The sequence below is a fragment of the Bos indicus x Bos taurus genome, chromosome 22 (assembly GCF_003369695.1).
Source record: "Bos indicus x Bos taurus breed Angus x Brahman F1 hybrid chromosome 22, Bos_hybrid_MaternalHap_v2.0, whole genome shotgun sequence".
In the NCBI taxonomy this organism is placed as follows: domain Eukaryota; kingdom Metazoa; phylum Chordata; class Mammalia; order Artiodactyla; family Bovidae; genus Bos; species Bos indicus x Bos taurus.
The window spans coordinates 33,568,913-33,584,465 of NC_040097.1; the positions used below are offsets into that span (position 1 = coordinate 33,568,913).

Here is a 15,553-nt window from a genome sequence, read left to right on the forward strand (position 1 = left end):
GGTCCTCCAAAGAACACCTAGGACTGATCTCCTTTAGAGTGGACGGTTGAATCTCCTTGCAGACCAAGGGACTCTCTAGAGTCTTCTCCAACACCATAGTTCAAAAGCATCAATTCTTTGGTGCTCAGCTTGCTTGATAGTCCAATTCTCACATCCATACATGACTCCTGGAAAAACCACAGCCTTGACTAGATGGACCTTTGTTGGCAAAGTAATGTCTCTGCTTTTGAATATGCTGTCTAGGTTGGCTATAACTTTCCTTCCAAGGAGTAAGCGTCTTTTAATTTCATGGCTGCAATCACCATCCGCAGTGATTTTGGAGCCCAGAAAAATAAAGTCTGACACTGTTTCTACTGTTTCCCATCTATTTGCCATAAAGTGATGGGACCAGATGCCATGATCTTAGTTTTCTGAATGTTGAGCTTTAAGCCAGACCTCAAAGGGTAAAGGGAGTTGAAGGATTTTAAAACTCCTCCCTGATAAGATCAGTCTGGGTTCTACTCCAGATGGGCACATCCCCTTGAGATGAACACACACACAAACACAGACAATAACAACAATAAACGAATCCAAACTGCTCAAGGATAAGATACTCAAGGATTGAAAGCTCTGAAAACTTAACCAATGCACAGTTCCTGTGATTATTAACAAGCACAGCTGACTGCCTGGCACCAATTGCTCCACACGTGGGAAAGTGGATGAGCCCCAGGGAATATTCCGCTATACACCTAGGCACGCTGGAAGCTGTACTCTCTAAGAGGATCAATGTTAATGAAGGACAAATTGAGCTGAGATAGGAATTGTCCAGCTTATAAATAAATGAACCTCAATGCCATATATAAGGCAAAAATTCCACTTTCCTTTTAAAGTCCAACATGTCCTACTTAAGAAAATGTAACTCCTGAAATGCTTCAATGCAGTCCACCAGGCTCCTCTGTCCATGGGATTTCCCAGGCAAGAATACTGGAGTGGGGGTGTCATTTCTTCCTCCTGGAGAGCTTCCCAACCCAGAGATCCAACTTGCATCTCCTGCCCTGGCAGGCAGATTTGTTTTTTACTGCTGAGCCACCTGGGAAGCCCCAAAGAGTGGAGATTCCCAGGAAAGACTCCACATTAAGGAATGAGAATCTCTGAGAGTGGGATCGTGGGATACACATTTTCAACAAGTTCTCCAAAATGAACTTCTTATGTTGCCACTAGAGTTCATGAAATACAGACTTTTGAGACACTCTGCACCTCATGTGTCTTTGGTCTTAACATGTTTGTGCTTATTTTCAAAAGTACATGTCAGAGTGTGGCAGAGAGACCCGTTCCCACTTCCCCAGGGACACACAGTGGTCCTCCTTTGCTCTCGCTCTGACTGTGTGACTGGGGACCAGTCAACAGAAAGTACACTTAAGTGACGTGCCATCTCCTGCAGTCAGAGGTCCATAAAAACCACCCATGGGGCTTTCCCCTCCTTTTTTATCTGTCAACTCTACAAAGACAGAGGTAGTGACCATGGATTTTAGACGCTGAAATGGAGAGGCATAAACAGATGGAGCCAGAGGCCTATGATCAAAAACACTTGATGTGGACTTTGAGCAAGAAATATGATTTGGTTTGAGCTAATATATTTTCAGATTTCTTTGTTACAGTAGCTCATGTAATCTTAATTAAAACATTAGTACATACAAATGCATTTTTATGGCAAATCAATGAGCATTTAACTCTCTTGCTAGCACACAAATTAGTTCTTAGGTTTCCCCTAATGTTACTGTTTTTGTTTTTGACAAAACCCACCAAGTAGTAGTTATCCTTAATTTCTGCTTAAGCTGGCAAGAATCAAAGCCTTTACTATTTACAGTGCAATTTTTACTTAAAGCAGAAAACGTCAGAGCTCTGCTACCTTTAAGTTCTTATAGAAGAAACTTCCAGCTTACACATGTGATTTTTTTGTTGCTTTCATGAGCATAATGTTCTTTCTTACTTCTCTTTGTGAGTGGATGGAATTACAGCAAGGAAAACTATGTGGTCTTTTCAGTGGGAGAAAATGATTTCTCACTGACTATACCAGACCATTTTACGGGATTTGAGAATGAAATGGGGGGCGGAGTGAGCCTGAATTCATGCTGCTGTGATGAAATATATGCAGAGCAGTCCTAGATAGTCCTAAAATTTTCAGGAAACCTACTCATAGAATGAACAGGTAAATAACCCTAAATGCAGTTTCTTCAAATTGTCTTCTGTGACCCGTCTCCTTCTAGGACCACTTATGGTATGTTCTGTGCTGACTTCAATCACAAATGGATGCTAGAACAGCGCAGGGGCTCTTGTGCAGACATGTAGCTTCTCTTCCTTTACTTTTTACATTAAATTTCCTCTTCTCCTTGCATCAGTTATATTACCTCTCCACCTCCACACTGGTGTAGCCCTAACCATAATGCCCTTTGTATTAGCTCGAGCCCTTGGATGTAAAAAACAAACCCAGTAGACTCAGATTAAAATAATTAAGGGAACAGAATACATATCCCTATACTGGGGCTGTTTCATGGCGACAGAGGATAAGAAAGCAGCTGCTAAGGGAGGAAGGCTGGAGGGCCGGCAGCCAGGCAGTCTTTAGCCTTCACTCTGTCCCCGGTCTCTGTTTTCAGTCTCTGAAGGGCTGCTTCTCTGTTCTACGTCCATCAGCTTTCTCAGCATGATAGGGAAGTTCTGCCTCAAATCTCCAAATTCAAACACTGCAGCCTGTCAGGTCAATTTTCTAACTTCTAGGAGAGAGTAGCTGATTGACCCTTCTCTGGGCTAAGCAGCTGAGACTGGCTGGAACACACTAGGTGAGGGTCTAGGCTGTGGAGGCGAAGGAGGGAATCCGCAGGAGGAGAGGCAGCCACTGATGCTTGTACAGGCCGGGCACCTCAGAGGCATCTCTAGGCCTCTAAGTATCAGCGTGTTGGTAAGCAACACATAAACAAGTCTGAAGTCTCCAACCACAGATAATCCGACCCTCATGGTTGCAAGCAGGAAACCCAAACACTCTCCAGAACTGTGTTTTCTAAAATGGGGTACCAATATTCCAGACAAATGTACAAACGTACCTTGGGGTACAAGAAGAAAACAGAAATAAACCCTCTTCATAAATGTACTTAGCTATTTTAATTTTATATTTTCTCCACAGTAAACATATTAGGATTATAGTATATTTTGATCTATATAAATAAATCAGACATACATTGATATATATTATTTTCATAAATTCTCACAACCACCCTATAAGTTCTGTGATTATTCCCTGTTTACACATAAGAAACAGAGATTCAGAGGCTAGTTCTTGGAGGCCTGGTTTGTCCTCCCTGCGCCTGCAGGTCTGCCTCAGTGTATATGCATGTGTGTGCACTGGGTGTTGGTGCTTAACAAATATTTTAATTATATCAGTGCATCTGTGAAAAGGGTTTGGAGAATGCTGTCCCAGAATGCAGAAGATATGTAAATCGGAAAACTGAAGCCTGTAGTTTCTGGAAGCATAAGAAAATTTTCCATCAGAAAGCAATAGACCTAGGTCTGAAGTCAAATTTACTGTGTGTGTCTTTGGACAAATCACCTGACTGCTCTGAGGCCCAGCTGGTTGGTGCAGAGTGATCCTCCCTTCCTTGATGCTATCAACAACAAGCTCAGCATCCACCTGAATAACAGCGCTTATCTTACTGTCACTACAGGGTTAACCCATCACCAGTAATCCCACCTTTCTCCCTTCCAGTGGAGCCATAGCCCTTGAGGACAGGTGGATTCCTACTGCCTATAGTATGAGTGCATTGCACTTCATTTGGGGAGCAGTTTGGGTGGGGTTCAAAAAATATTGATTTGATACACTCCTATCAAGTTTATCAGTAATGCTTTCTACTTTATTCTATTTAATATTAAAATTATTTGAGTAAATGGCCATATTTAGTATTGTAAAAGTAGCATTATAAGATATAAATACCTTTCCTACATCAAAAGATACTTGATGAATGCATGAATAAATCAAAACATGAATAAAATAGTTGGATGGGTAGGTGGACAGATGGAAGGGTGGATGGATGGATGGAAGTAAGGAGGCATGGCAGACTCAAGGAATAATTTTTTTTAATTTAAATTTATTTATTTTAATTGGAGGCTAATTAGTTTACAATATTGTCTTGGTTTTGCCATACATCAACATGAATCCACCATGGATGTACACGTGTTTCCCATCCTGAACCCCCCTCAAGGAATATTTTTAATTCACAGTTTCTACATTTAAGCAATCTGGAGAAACTAGCGGTTTTTCATTTCCATTTCCAACTATAAAATCAATGTGCAGGAATAAGAGTATTTACTACAATAGATACTTCCTTGAGAGATCAAAATATTTCATTGTTATCCATGTAAGCAGTGACTGAGGCTTTTGTGTTAACAAATTCAGAACATACTTGTCTAAATGCCGCTAGGAATTTGTTAATATTTTGGACTCCTATAAATATCGACAGTCACATCAACATTAGCATATAGTCAAAAAACAGTTTTACAATTGAAAAATATGATTCAGTCATTGTACAGATGGATTCTCTTAACTCTTTGTCATGACATGGTAATATCCCTCCGCCTTCCAGGCTTGGGGGCATTAACTGAGGAGTGATATTTTGTGGTGTAGATAGAGGCTTACTCCTCAGTAACCCACCAATCGTCTGCTGGATTTTGATTTCACAATCTGTGACAGTATAAAGGTGTGCATGGCGCAACTTTCAGACACACTGTTTTAGGGAAGGGGAAATCGCTGGGTTCTCAGAAAAACCTTTTACACAGTGACCAGTGATGCAAAGATCATGGGAGGCAGAAAGCACATTTTGCCCATGAACAGCCTATGTATTCTTTACCTCAAAGTTTTGTAAAAAGCTATTGTTGCTGCTTAGTCACTAATTCGTGTCCGACTCTTTGTGACCAACTCTTTCTCGCCTCTTTCAAGGGCAAGAATACTAGAGTGGATTGCCATATCCTTCTCCAGAGGATCTTCCAGACTCAGTGATAAAACCCACATCCCCTGCACTGGCAGGTGATTCTTTACCACTGAGCCACCTGGGATCCAGCAACTAAGATTCCATAGATTAGGAACCTCAACAGTAGAGAAGTGTAGTTCAAGGAAAAATGAGTGCCCAAGACAAGACATGCGAAGTTTACACATTAAGGTATTTAGGGAAATTCTCGATTGGGGTCAAAGTCACATTGAAAATGCTTGGTAATATCTCATTCCCTTGAAACAAAGTCTAGTAGCTGGACGAATCTTTCCAGAACATTCCTACTTGGAAACTTTTCTTTAAGTTCCCTCAGCTAAACTATCTGAGTTAGCTTTTGGGTTTTGGTCCTCGGTAAAGGGGGCAGAAAAAAAAAAAAAAAGATGTTGCTACAGAGTGTGTAAATCCCATGCCATCTGGTTATGCTGCTGACAGTTCTCACCTCTGTCACACCAGGATTTACAAAGCAATTTTTAGGATGAAGTTGCTTCAACCTCCACTACTTGTTGTTTGGCATCTCACACTCTCCTTTTCACATCTCAGAGGCTGTGTTGTTGTAAGTGGATGGCAGTGTCCAGGGCTGTTATTGGAAGAAGAATATTCACAGAGCACAGACATGGGAAACTGAATCAGACACCAAAGTCATCTGCTTATGAAACACTGCGAAACACTCAGGTCTATTATTTACTCAGAATAAATCTCATTAGCCATCCTTGGACAAAAATCAAGTCTTTGTTCACATGTGTGTATGCAATAACTTGATTAACCTATGAATTCCTGTCTAATTAGTACTTATCATGAAGGACTCATAATCCAGTGTTGTATCTTTATTTATACTAGGATATTTTTTTGTATGCATTTGAATTTCTAATGATCTTGTAGCGAAATCAGTAACTGACTGGTAATTATACTAATTCCCAGCTTTTCACACTACTGGTAACTAGAATAATAATTAAGCCACAGATAATCCCTGGCTGGTACCTTTTTTTTGGCTTGCTAATTCCTGATCTTCCAACTAATTTTCAAGAGTATACAAATCCTTTTCACCTTAAAGAAGTACTGGATTATTCTGCAGAGATGATGATGAATAGGAAGTGGCAGAAAGGTCACAGAATGCGTGAGAGATAAGACTCTTGTCAAATGACAGTAGCCTGCATTGCTTAGGAATTATGCGGACCCCCAAGAAACATTTCTAATTGTCACTTATCATGAAACAATTTTTCTTTCTTATGGCATCAAATAAATGGGAACTGCTCTTCAGCAAAGCAGCCCCAGGTGGCTGCTACTTTCCTATAAATTATCTGCATACATGAATTAATTAAGGGAGTAGGAGGAACATATGCAGTGTCCATACTCTGGGACTCCTGTTGAGGCTCTCTCCTTGCATATCTATCTCCCTTGTCACTTATCCGGTTCCTCTCCATACTTTTAATCAAAAGAATCTCCTAGAAGTTGATTTATTTCCACCAAGAGCAAGCATACTGCTTAGCAACTAAGTAGCACTCAGTAAATAGAGGGTACTATTATTTGTTGTTGTTATTATTACTGTCATTACTTCTATTATTATTTTGCCCCTGTGTCTACTCTGTCAGGCTATTAGAGCATATGACAGATGAATAAAATATGAGGGTATCTTCAGTAATCAGAAAGTAACAATGACATTAAACATTTCTGACCAATGAAAAGAGACCAAGTAGAATGGAAGAAACATGGCAAAGTGAATAAAAATAACACAGTGGCGAAGACAGAAAAGGGAAACTCATGTCCTGGAGGGACGATGGGACTTTGTGGGAAGAAGACAAAATAGGTCACAGCAGGGCGGCCAGTGCCCCACATCACGCCTGCTGATAAACCCTGAGGTCATGGCTTTGGCTGCTCTATGCTGCCTCATATCCTCCCCTGAATTAGAAGTCTCCCAGTCCACAAGAAAATGAAGAAGGGCAGATAAAGTTGCTGTGGTCAGAGTTCACCATGATCTGGCCGTGTCTGCACCTGTCTTCTTGGTGCCCAGGGCATATCAACTGTTAAATGCGTCTATGTCTAGAAACAGGATTTCCAGTACATTCTCAAAAAGCATTTATCATTGGCCAAATCTAAGAAGATTCCTCTGTTCATTTCATGAATATGTTCATTTGTTAACTATTACTTACTGACTGCTTGTTATAAACCAGCCTTGTGCTGGGCTGCTGCTGCTACTGCTGCTGCTACGTCACTTTAGTCGTGTCCGACTCTGTGCGACCCCATAGACGGCAGACCACCAGGCTTCCTGTCCCTGGGATTCTCCAGGCAAGAACACTGGAGTGGGTTGCCATTTCCTTCTCCAATGCATGAAAATGAAAAGTGAAAGTGAAGTCGCTCAGTCGTGTCCGACTCTAGCGACCCCATGGACTGCAGCCTACCAGGCTCCTCTGTCCATGGGATTTTCTAGGCAAGAGTACTGGAGTGGGGTGCCATTGCCTTGCTGGGCACTTGGGTGCAAGGCAAACTTGAACATAGGCTCTGTCTTCAAGATGCTCCCAAACCAAGGGGTCAGAGCAGTGGGTATAAACTGTGTCTTGGCAGGCACAGCATTAGGTAGACCTAGATCAATGACAATCCTGTTTTCAGTGTCTACATCTGTTGCTCTGGTCCCTATCATTTTCCTGCACAACCTGGCATGAAGGCAAGTATGCTTTTGTTCAGTTGTTTGTTCTCCCGTGCATGCACCGAGTTCTTAAGAGCTAATGCACCATATCCAGGCAGATTTCTTTCCTTCTTTGCCAACAGTTCTACAGACCTCCACTGTCAGCCCAGACTGTGAGCTTTAAAAATGAAAGGAGAACTATATGAAGTCACCAAAGACAGAGAGAAATCAGGATGTCATTACATGAGGAGAGCTGTGATTGGCGGGCAGTTCTCCAATTTCATGACAACAGAAATGATTCATCTTTTGTAATATGTTTTATCCAACAGCTTATTAAGACACCCTCACGGTGTGCAACTCAAAGAGCCCCTCCTCTGTCATCAGGGAGCGCATCATAAAAGCGCTTAAAGAAGATCATCTAGGCAGGCTCATAAATCGGGTCAGCATTTCCCAAATACATCATAAACAAGACTGCCCAGCTACTATTTTATGTTGATTTAAACAGTAAATTTTAGTAATTTTGATACTTGCTTACTAGCTGTAATTCCAACACTGTTTAGTGGTTAGTGTGTATCTAACACATCCCTCTCCCTTTTTTTCCTTTTTTTTTTTTTCTCATAATGAAACCCTTTTCCTTTGAAAACGATGTCTTTCTTATTCAAGTGCTTGTCATTAGATGGAGCTGGTTTCAGCCCTTTGCTGGAGGGAAAAATCTGATAAGCAAGGCCAGTCCAATTAACATCAGGAGCTACTGAGCAACAGGCTGTCTGGCCCAAGAGGATCTTTAGCATCAAGGATCATGAGAGCCCAGAGTTGCCAGGGGCCACCTGTGCTACACAGGGAGTCTACAGAACAACGGAATCAACATGGAGGGAAGCAGAGCCAAAAAATACCAAGAAACATAAACTGCTTGAGAAATTGGCTAAATTAGTGAGTTCACTAGTTTGGGTTCTCAGGGAGCAAAAATTAGAGTCTGGGATGAAAGATTTTGATTAATGATCAAAACCTGTGAAAACAAGGAGGCAGAAGCAGGATCTGAGATCAGAAAGAAGTCAAATTGGGGTCATCCAAAAAAGCCATGGTCATCCTGGCAGGTAGCTCTGGATAGAGCACTGGCCACCAGAACTTCCCAGTGTTAACAGGCAGAAATGGCTGACCCCAAGACATCCTCTCCTTGTTCAGACACCAGAGGCAGGCAGCACCTGGAAGGGTGAGGTCACAGGCAAGTGGCTCCTGCAGCCAAGGAGACTGGGAAAGAGCTGAGAGCAGGAGGCCACCGGCTGACCCCACTAACCACAGTGAGGCAGCGAGCTGTTCTGGGTGGCACATCTCCATGTTAACCACACAGCTCTATAGACAGCATGCGATCAACCCAGTTTTATAAGCCAGTAAATTCCCTATTTTCTTCAAGTCATTTTGAAATCAGTTACTTTTCTTGCTAATCAAAAGAATCTATGCTTCCCTTCAAAGTCAAAGATCTGATGGAACTTCATGATGTCAGCAAAATATATACTGCTGAATTAGACTGGGGAGCCCAATTTAAACTCGTACCCACCAACACGAGGGCAGGCAAAGCAGATAAGCCCCAAATTTGCAGTGTGCAGCTGGCTCAGACATTTCAAATGATCAGATACTGAAGACGGGAAATGTCTGTTTTACTGGGCTGAAGGTTTTGTGATTTAAACTGCCTACTCACCAAAGGGCCACAAGGACTTTGCTTCAGATGTCATGAAACAATTGAAGTCTAGCATATTTTTATTTGAATAAGCTTTACTCTCTTGGGAAGAAGACTTTTCAGTTTCCCCTCTGGTCAGGAGCATGAGAGGAAAATCCAACCAGCACTCCAGGCTCTTAACAGGGAACAGGGCTTATTAAATTACTTTCATACATGCAGAAGTTCATTTTCACTCTTGCAGCTTTTTCATTAAGGTCCTGAATTTCCAGCAATAATTCAATTTATACCAATGTAGCATAAAATTTGTAATTTCAACACCTCAATAAAAATGATATGAATATAAACATATTTCATTTTCAATACATATTACATATATATCAAGAGGTCCAACAGCATATATCAATAATCATGTATAAGTGTGTGTGTATGAGGCAGGGGGAGAGACAGAAAGAGAGAGGGAAAGAGAGGAAAGAACCCCACGGACACCAATATATGTCATGGTCTAAAACTGAATAACAAATGGTAATAGTGTAAGGATGAAGCATTGTTCAGCACCATTAGGGAACTGGAATGAACTTGATCTTGCCTGCCTTTAGATCTGTTTTGTTGGAATGAGTAAATCATGTTTGTAAACTTCTCGAGATAGACAATGTTTTGTTGAGTTTCTTATATTCCAACTCAGCCGACAGAATACAATGCTTGGATTATCAAGTTTCTCAAAGTAATTTATGGAAGCAATAAGAGCACATATACTGTGGGTCTTGCCCTGAAACTTATTTAATAAATATAAGAAGCAAAAACATAGCACTTGTTACCTCCAGAGTGTGGCGGGGGGCCGCAGAGCAGGACGACTCCCTGGCCTTCACGCACTGACACTGTACTTCTCATTTTGGTTTTAAAATTTTCAAGATCTGATTTGAAAACAAAACAAAACAGGATTTCAGAAAGGACCATACATTTAAAATGTTTGAACAAGAGACATTCCTTTCCTTTTATAGGAAAATTAAAAAAAAAAAAAAATCCCTCTCAGGAACCTTAGAACTTTCAGCATTTGCTTTGAGAAGGAAACTTTGGATTTTGATTTCTTTATTAGTGTTTCTAGAAATTCAGTAATAAAAATAAAAACTATACTCACTAACCCTGTGAATTAAATTCACATATTTCTTCTTTATTTATAGTGAAAAAAATACAAACTGTTTTTATCATTGCCCACATAATTATTTTTAAGTATTTAATAAAGCAATTAAGGCAAATACTATTTTGATCACCAGTGATCTTTTTTAAAAACCATTTGATTTCTTCTCATAACAATCCAGAATAGCAAATTCTAATTCATATTCTCCAGCTTATAGCATGGAGAAAATTTATGGGCTTCATTTGAACAAAGCTTAAGACTATGAGGAAAGAGAAGAAAAGCCTGTTTCTCTAAACTCTGATTAAAAAAAAAAAAATACTGTGCATTCCACAGTTAATACACCGCGAGGTGTCACTTTCTGTATCAGAACACTTGTACTGTCAATTTGTGAAAGAATATACTTACTTCACAGCTTTTAAGGGTTGATATAAATTGCCTATGTGGTGACTATGAAAAGTAAGGCAGAGCATGAATTTTAAGATACGACTTCAAAAATTTCAACTTTGCCTTGAAAAATGCAAAAACCGAAACAACCATCTTCAAATTGATAAAACTACAAACTGTAGACACATGAATATAGTCAACACATCAAAGGGAAATAAGAACCCTATGCTGTTTCATTTTATTGTGACTAAAAATAGTATTAAATTGTTAGATTATAAACATGGAATTAAACAATCAGCAAAACTGATCGTATGTGTGACTATAAAAGGAGAAAACATAGTGTTCATGGTCTTATTCAGAGTTTACCCTACAAAATTTATATAACAGTATTATAGCATCTTAAATCTGTAACCAAAAGCTGCTGCTGCTGCTAAGTCACTTCAGTTGTGTCCGACTCTGTGCGACCCCATAGACGGCGGCCCACCAGGCTCCCCTGTCCCTGGGATTCTCCAGGCAAGAACACTGGAGTGGGTTGCCATTTCCTTCTCCAATGCATGAAAGTGAAAAGTGAAAGTGAAGTCGCTCAGTCGTGTCTGACTCTTCTCGACCCCATGGTCTGCAGCCTACCAGGCTCCTCCGTCCATGGGATTTTCCAGGCAAGAGTACTGGAGTGGGGTGCCATTGCCATAACCAAAAGCAGCATTATCAAAACAGTAAGGCTCTTGAAATGTAACTGAGTTGAAACTGCAATACTGGAATGTTTTCCAAAGACTAGAGAGAAGAGTACATCATATCAGAATGTTAGCCCATACATGGAAAAAGTTTCAAAACATTATTTTCTGACAACCAAGTGTGTATCATAATTTTTACTGATTTCTTGTCCAATTTTTGTTCTCTTCTATTGTATATAACTTTGCATCAGAAAACATACTCATCACTGATTTTACCTAGAATACACCAAAAAGATAGAAGCCCTACAGAAACTAATGTCTCTTCTCTTCCAAAGGTGAAAATCTCTTTTGCCTAAACACTAACTATGTCTGTCACAGGTCTGTCCCTTGCTCTGCAGTGACACTGTCTCTACAGTATATAAGGGCGTGTGTGTGTCTGACACTCTGAGACCTTGTGGACTGTAGCTGGCCAGGCTCCTTCGTCCATGGGGTTCTCCAGGCAAGAATACTGGAGTTGGTTGCCATGCCCTCCTGCAGGGAATCTTCCCTACCCAGGGATCAAACCTGTGTCTCTTTCATCTCCTGCATTGGCAGGCAGATTCTTTACCACTGCACCCCCTGGGAAGCCCCACAGCCTATAAGGGCAAGGCACATTATTTGTGGAAACCTGATGTGGCCAGTTTCTGGAGAATACGCACCAGAAGAGCAAAGAAAAAATAACTGTAGTGCTGTAAGTGTTTTCCCAGCTTCTTTCTTTTTTTTTGAACCTTAGGGAATATAGAGATAAAAGCAGTATAAACATCCAAAGTTTCAGATTACTGATATATCCTGACAGATTACATATACAACCCCAAACTCAAGTCAAAGCTGCATATGGTTCAATCTTGACAAGAACTATATTAGAACAAGGCCTGTCTAGGAGTCAAAATAAATAAGAAGTCATGCCAGAAATTATTTGGTAGAAACTTCTCAGAATTTTCTTCCTATCTCCTAATTCTTGCAAACTCTGACATTATTCTGAAGCCTCCAAAGCCAGATTTCAAGAAACCAACGTGATAAGGAGCATCTAAAAAGAACTACATCTAGGACCAAAGCTGAACGTGAATTTCAGAAAGAGGATGGTTTACTGGTTGCCAGTGTTTAGGGTTTCCATCTATGGGGTCGCAACAGAGTCGGACACGACTGAAGCGACTTAGCAGCAGCACCAGCAGCATTGTTTAGGGAAGCTGGGGGCAGGACTATGGGAGTGGTTATAAAAGGGCATTGTGAGGGATCTTGACCATGAGGTGGATATACAAACTACATGTGATACAACTGTATAAAACTAAATACACAGACACACACAAAATAAGTATATATACAACTGGGCAAATCTGAATTAAAAATCAAAGGCAGAGACTTCCTTGGCAGTCCAGTGGTCGACGTCACGCTTCCAGTGCAAGGGGGTGCATGTTTGATCCCTGGTCAAGGAACGAAGATACCACAACAAAGATAAAATCCACCTGTCCACATTTTTTACTTTCTTTCACCTTCTTCCACACCACCTCCTACAGGATCCAAATGGCTCACCTTGACTGCCCTTCTGGTCACACACTGTGCAGCTCTAAGGTATCCCAAGTTCTAATCACACCCTGGAGACAGTAACTCCCAAACTGACATTAAAGGCAGGAACGTAGAACCATGAGAGATACACTCTCTATTCTAATTGCTTTCTCTGTGAATATGCACATGGACCATTCTTGGTGTATAAAACAGTTCACCCGGACACATGTTAACTTTCTATATTGGGTCAGGTTTTCTAAGGTCTGCTCGCACACTTCACTTTCAAGTTGATCTCACCACACCAGAGAGAGGAAGACAAGGCCACAAGACAGAAGCAGTGCCCACAGAGAAGAGTGAGGGGTGACTCTGATTTCCTCCGACATGCATGTGCTCAGTTTGGAGTCTGAGTCTACTGGCTACATATCACTGATGCTGGTTTCTCTGTGTGGATTCATCCAGGTAGGCTATCAAGCAGGGTATGTGAAATGTCACATAATATAACTGCACGGCTTAGAGTACACAATTCTACCTCTGTAGGACTTGAAATCCGGAGAAGGCAATGGCACCCCACTCCAGTACTCTTGCCTGGAAAATCCCATGGACAGAGGAGCCATGGGGTTGCAAAGAGTTGGACATGACTGAGCGACTTCACTTTCACTTTTCACTTTCATGCATTGGAGAAGGAAATGGCAACCCACTCCAGTGTTCTTGCCTGGAGAATCCCAGGGACGGGGGAGCCTGGTGGGCTGCTGTCTATGGGGTCGCACAGAGTCAGACGTGACTGAAGTGACTTAGCAGCAGGACTTGAAATCAGCCAAAGAATGACGACGGTTTCCCAACAAGAAGCACTTGTTTCTTGAGCCATAAGATGTGTTCAGCTAAGCAAAATGAGAAACATCAAGTACAGTATGGCAGAGACAGAAAACAAAATAAAATATGCACTGATAATGTCTACTACGGTGGGATGGATGTTACAGAATGGCCTATATATTTCTGACCAAAGAATTCTGTATAGATCGTTTTATGGGAAATGGTGGAAAAGGTCATATGTTGAACTGGATATACATATGTGCAGTTGAATATGTCATAATACAAAACATATGACAATAAGAGATGTCAAGGTAAAAAACAAAATCCCCCTAAGAGGATTAAAATGGAACATACAAGTAGCAATAAATCTGAAACTATGGCCAGCTGACTAAATGGTCCTAAAGTTTAAAAATTTAGAGCTCAGTCTCAAAACACCTTGTGATCACTTGCAATTATAACACGAGAAGCTAATAAAATCAGCATCACTGAAAACTGCATGTGAGCTTTACTACTTATATAATACAACCCTACTGTATTCTATGAGGCGATGTGTTGCTTTTTCAATTAAAATGCAAAATCCTGTCCAGTAGTGATAGTTAAATTGCAAATAGAATACAGATATTAGCAATGTAATAGCTTTTTACACATAATTCCTGAAATTTCTTTAAAGTTTAATATTGAAATGCTTAATGGTTTATAGTTACCAAATTAAATCATTACCCGAACAGTGTCAACAACAAGATTGCTTTTGAAGGAATCAGAAAGCTTCCAGTAAGAGAAGTCATGCGTGTGAGTAAAAAAGCTGGGGAAAAAAAACACAATGAACACATCCAAAAAGACAATAAAGATCAAGACTGCAGTTCAGTGAAGATTTTGGTCTGAATCTCTCTGATACCAGATGTTACAAATAAAGAAGAATCCCATGCAATGATCCAGCTTCCATGATCAGAGGTATAATTGCAATTAGCTGAAAAATCTCAGTAAAGGATGCCCTACTACAAAAAGAAAAAGAAAACTAGGGTTCAGGGGATGATCATGACTTCTCCTTTTTCCTGACAAAAGCTGAAGCTTCTGGAAGGCAGACCAAATGTGCATATAACACAGAACCCATTGACTCTTAATCATGATCAGTATCAGCAGGACATAAATTTAACCATTATTTTCTGCTCTGTATTCCAACCTCCAAATTTAAAGCATCTCCTCCTCTTTTGTTCCCTTTCCTACTTAACAGGTTAGTCAAATTCTTAAAATGTTTAATCAACATTGAAGTTTCTAAGGGAAAATTCTATCATGGCAGGCAATATGTATGTCCTGGGAAAATAAGTGTTTCCTTCTGTAAAAACAACGGTTTAATCAACAAAGTCAACAGTATCTTAGTTTTTCTTCTCCAAAAGTAGAGCCAAGAAAGACTTGAGTGACTGAGTGTATATGGATGATTATCTCAGGAGGTAAGAGAAACAGTCTGAGGTAAGTAAAAAAGGGATGGAGGAAAAATCATTACGTGGTACATTACTTACTAGAATCAATGAGGGCTTGATTCTGCATGAACCTCTGATAAGTATACAGAATGCCTCCTAGAACTGTCAGTTTGAAAGATGTGTGGGGAAGGGGGGTACTTCCCTGGATGTCCAATGATTAGGACTTCCCCTTCCAATGCATGGGATATGGGGTTAATTCTCAGTTGGGCAGCTAAGAATCCATAAC

At 40.6% G+C, this 15,553-nt stretch overlaps 1 protein-coding gene across 6 annotated transcripts in view; it reads right to left on the reverse strand.

Annotated features, from left to right (window-relative positions):
- The window catches only part of CNTN3 (contactin 3), a 399,245-nt gene that overhangs the window by 176,442 nt on the left and 207,250 nt on the right, over window positions 1-15,553 (reverse strand). For all 6 annotated transcript variants that reach the window (XM_027522607.1, XM_027522610.1, XM_027522611.1 and 3 more), the window contains one exon: window positions 10,123-10,218. In XM_027522607.1, the coding sequence (XP_027378408.1) occupies window positions 10,123-10,218 (96 nt within the window). The remainder of the gene's footprint in view (window positions 1-10,122; window positions 10,219-15,553) is intronic.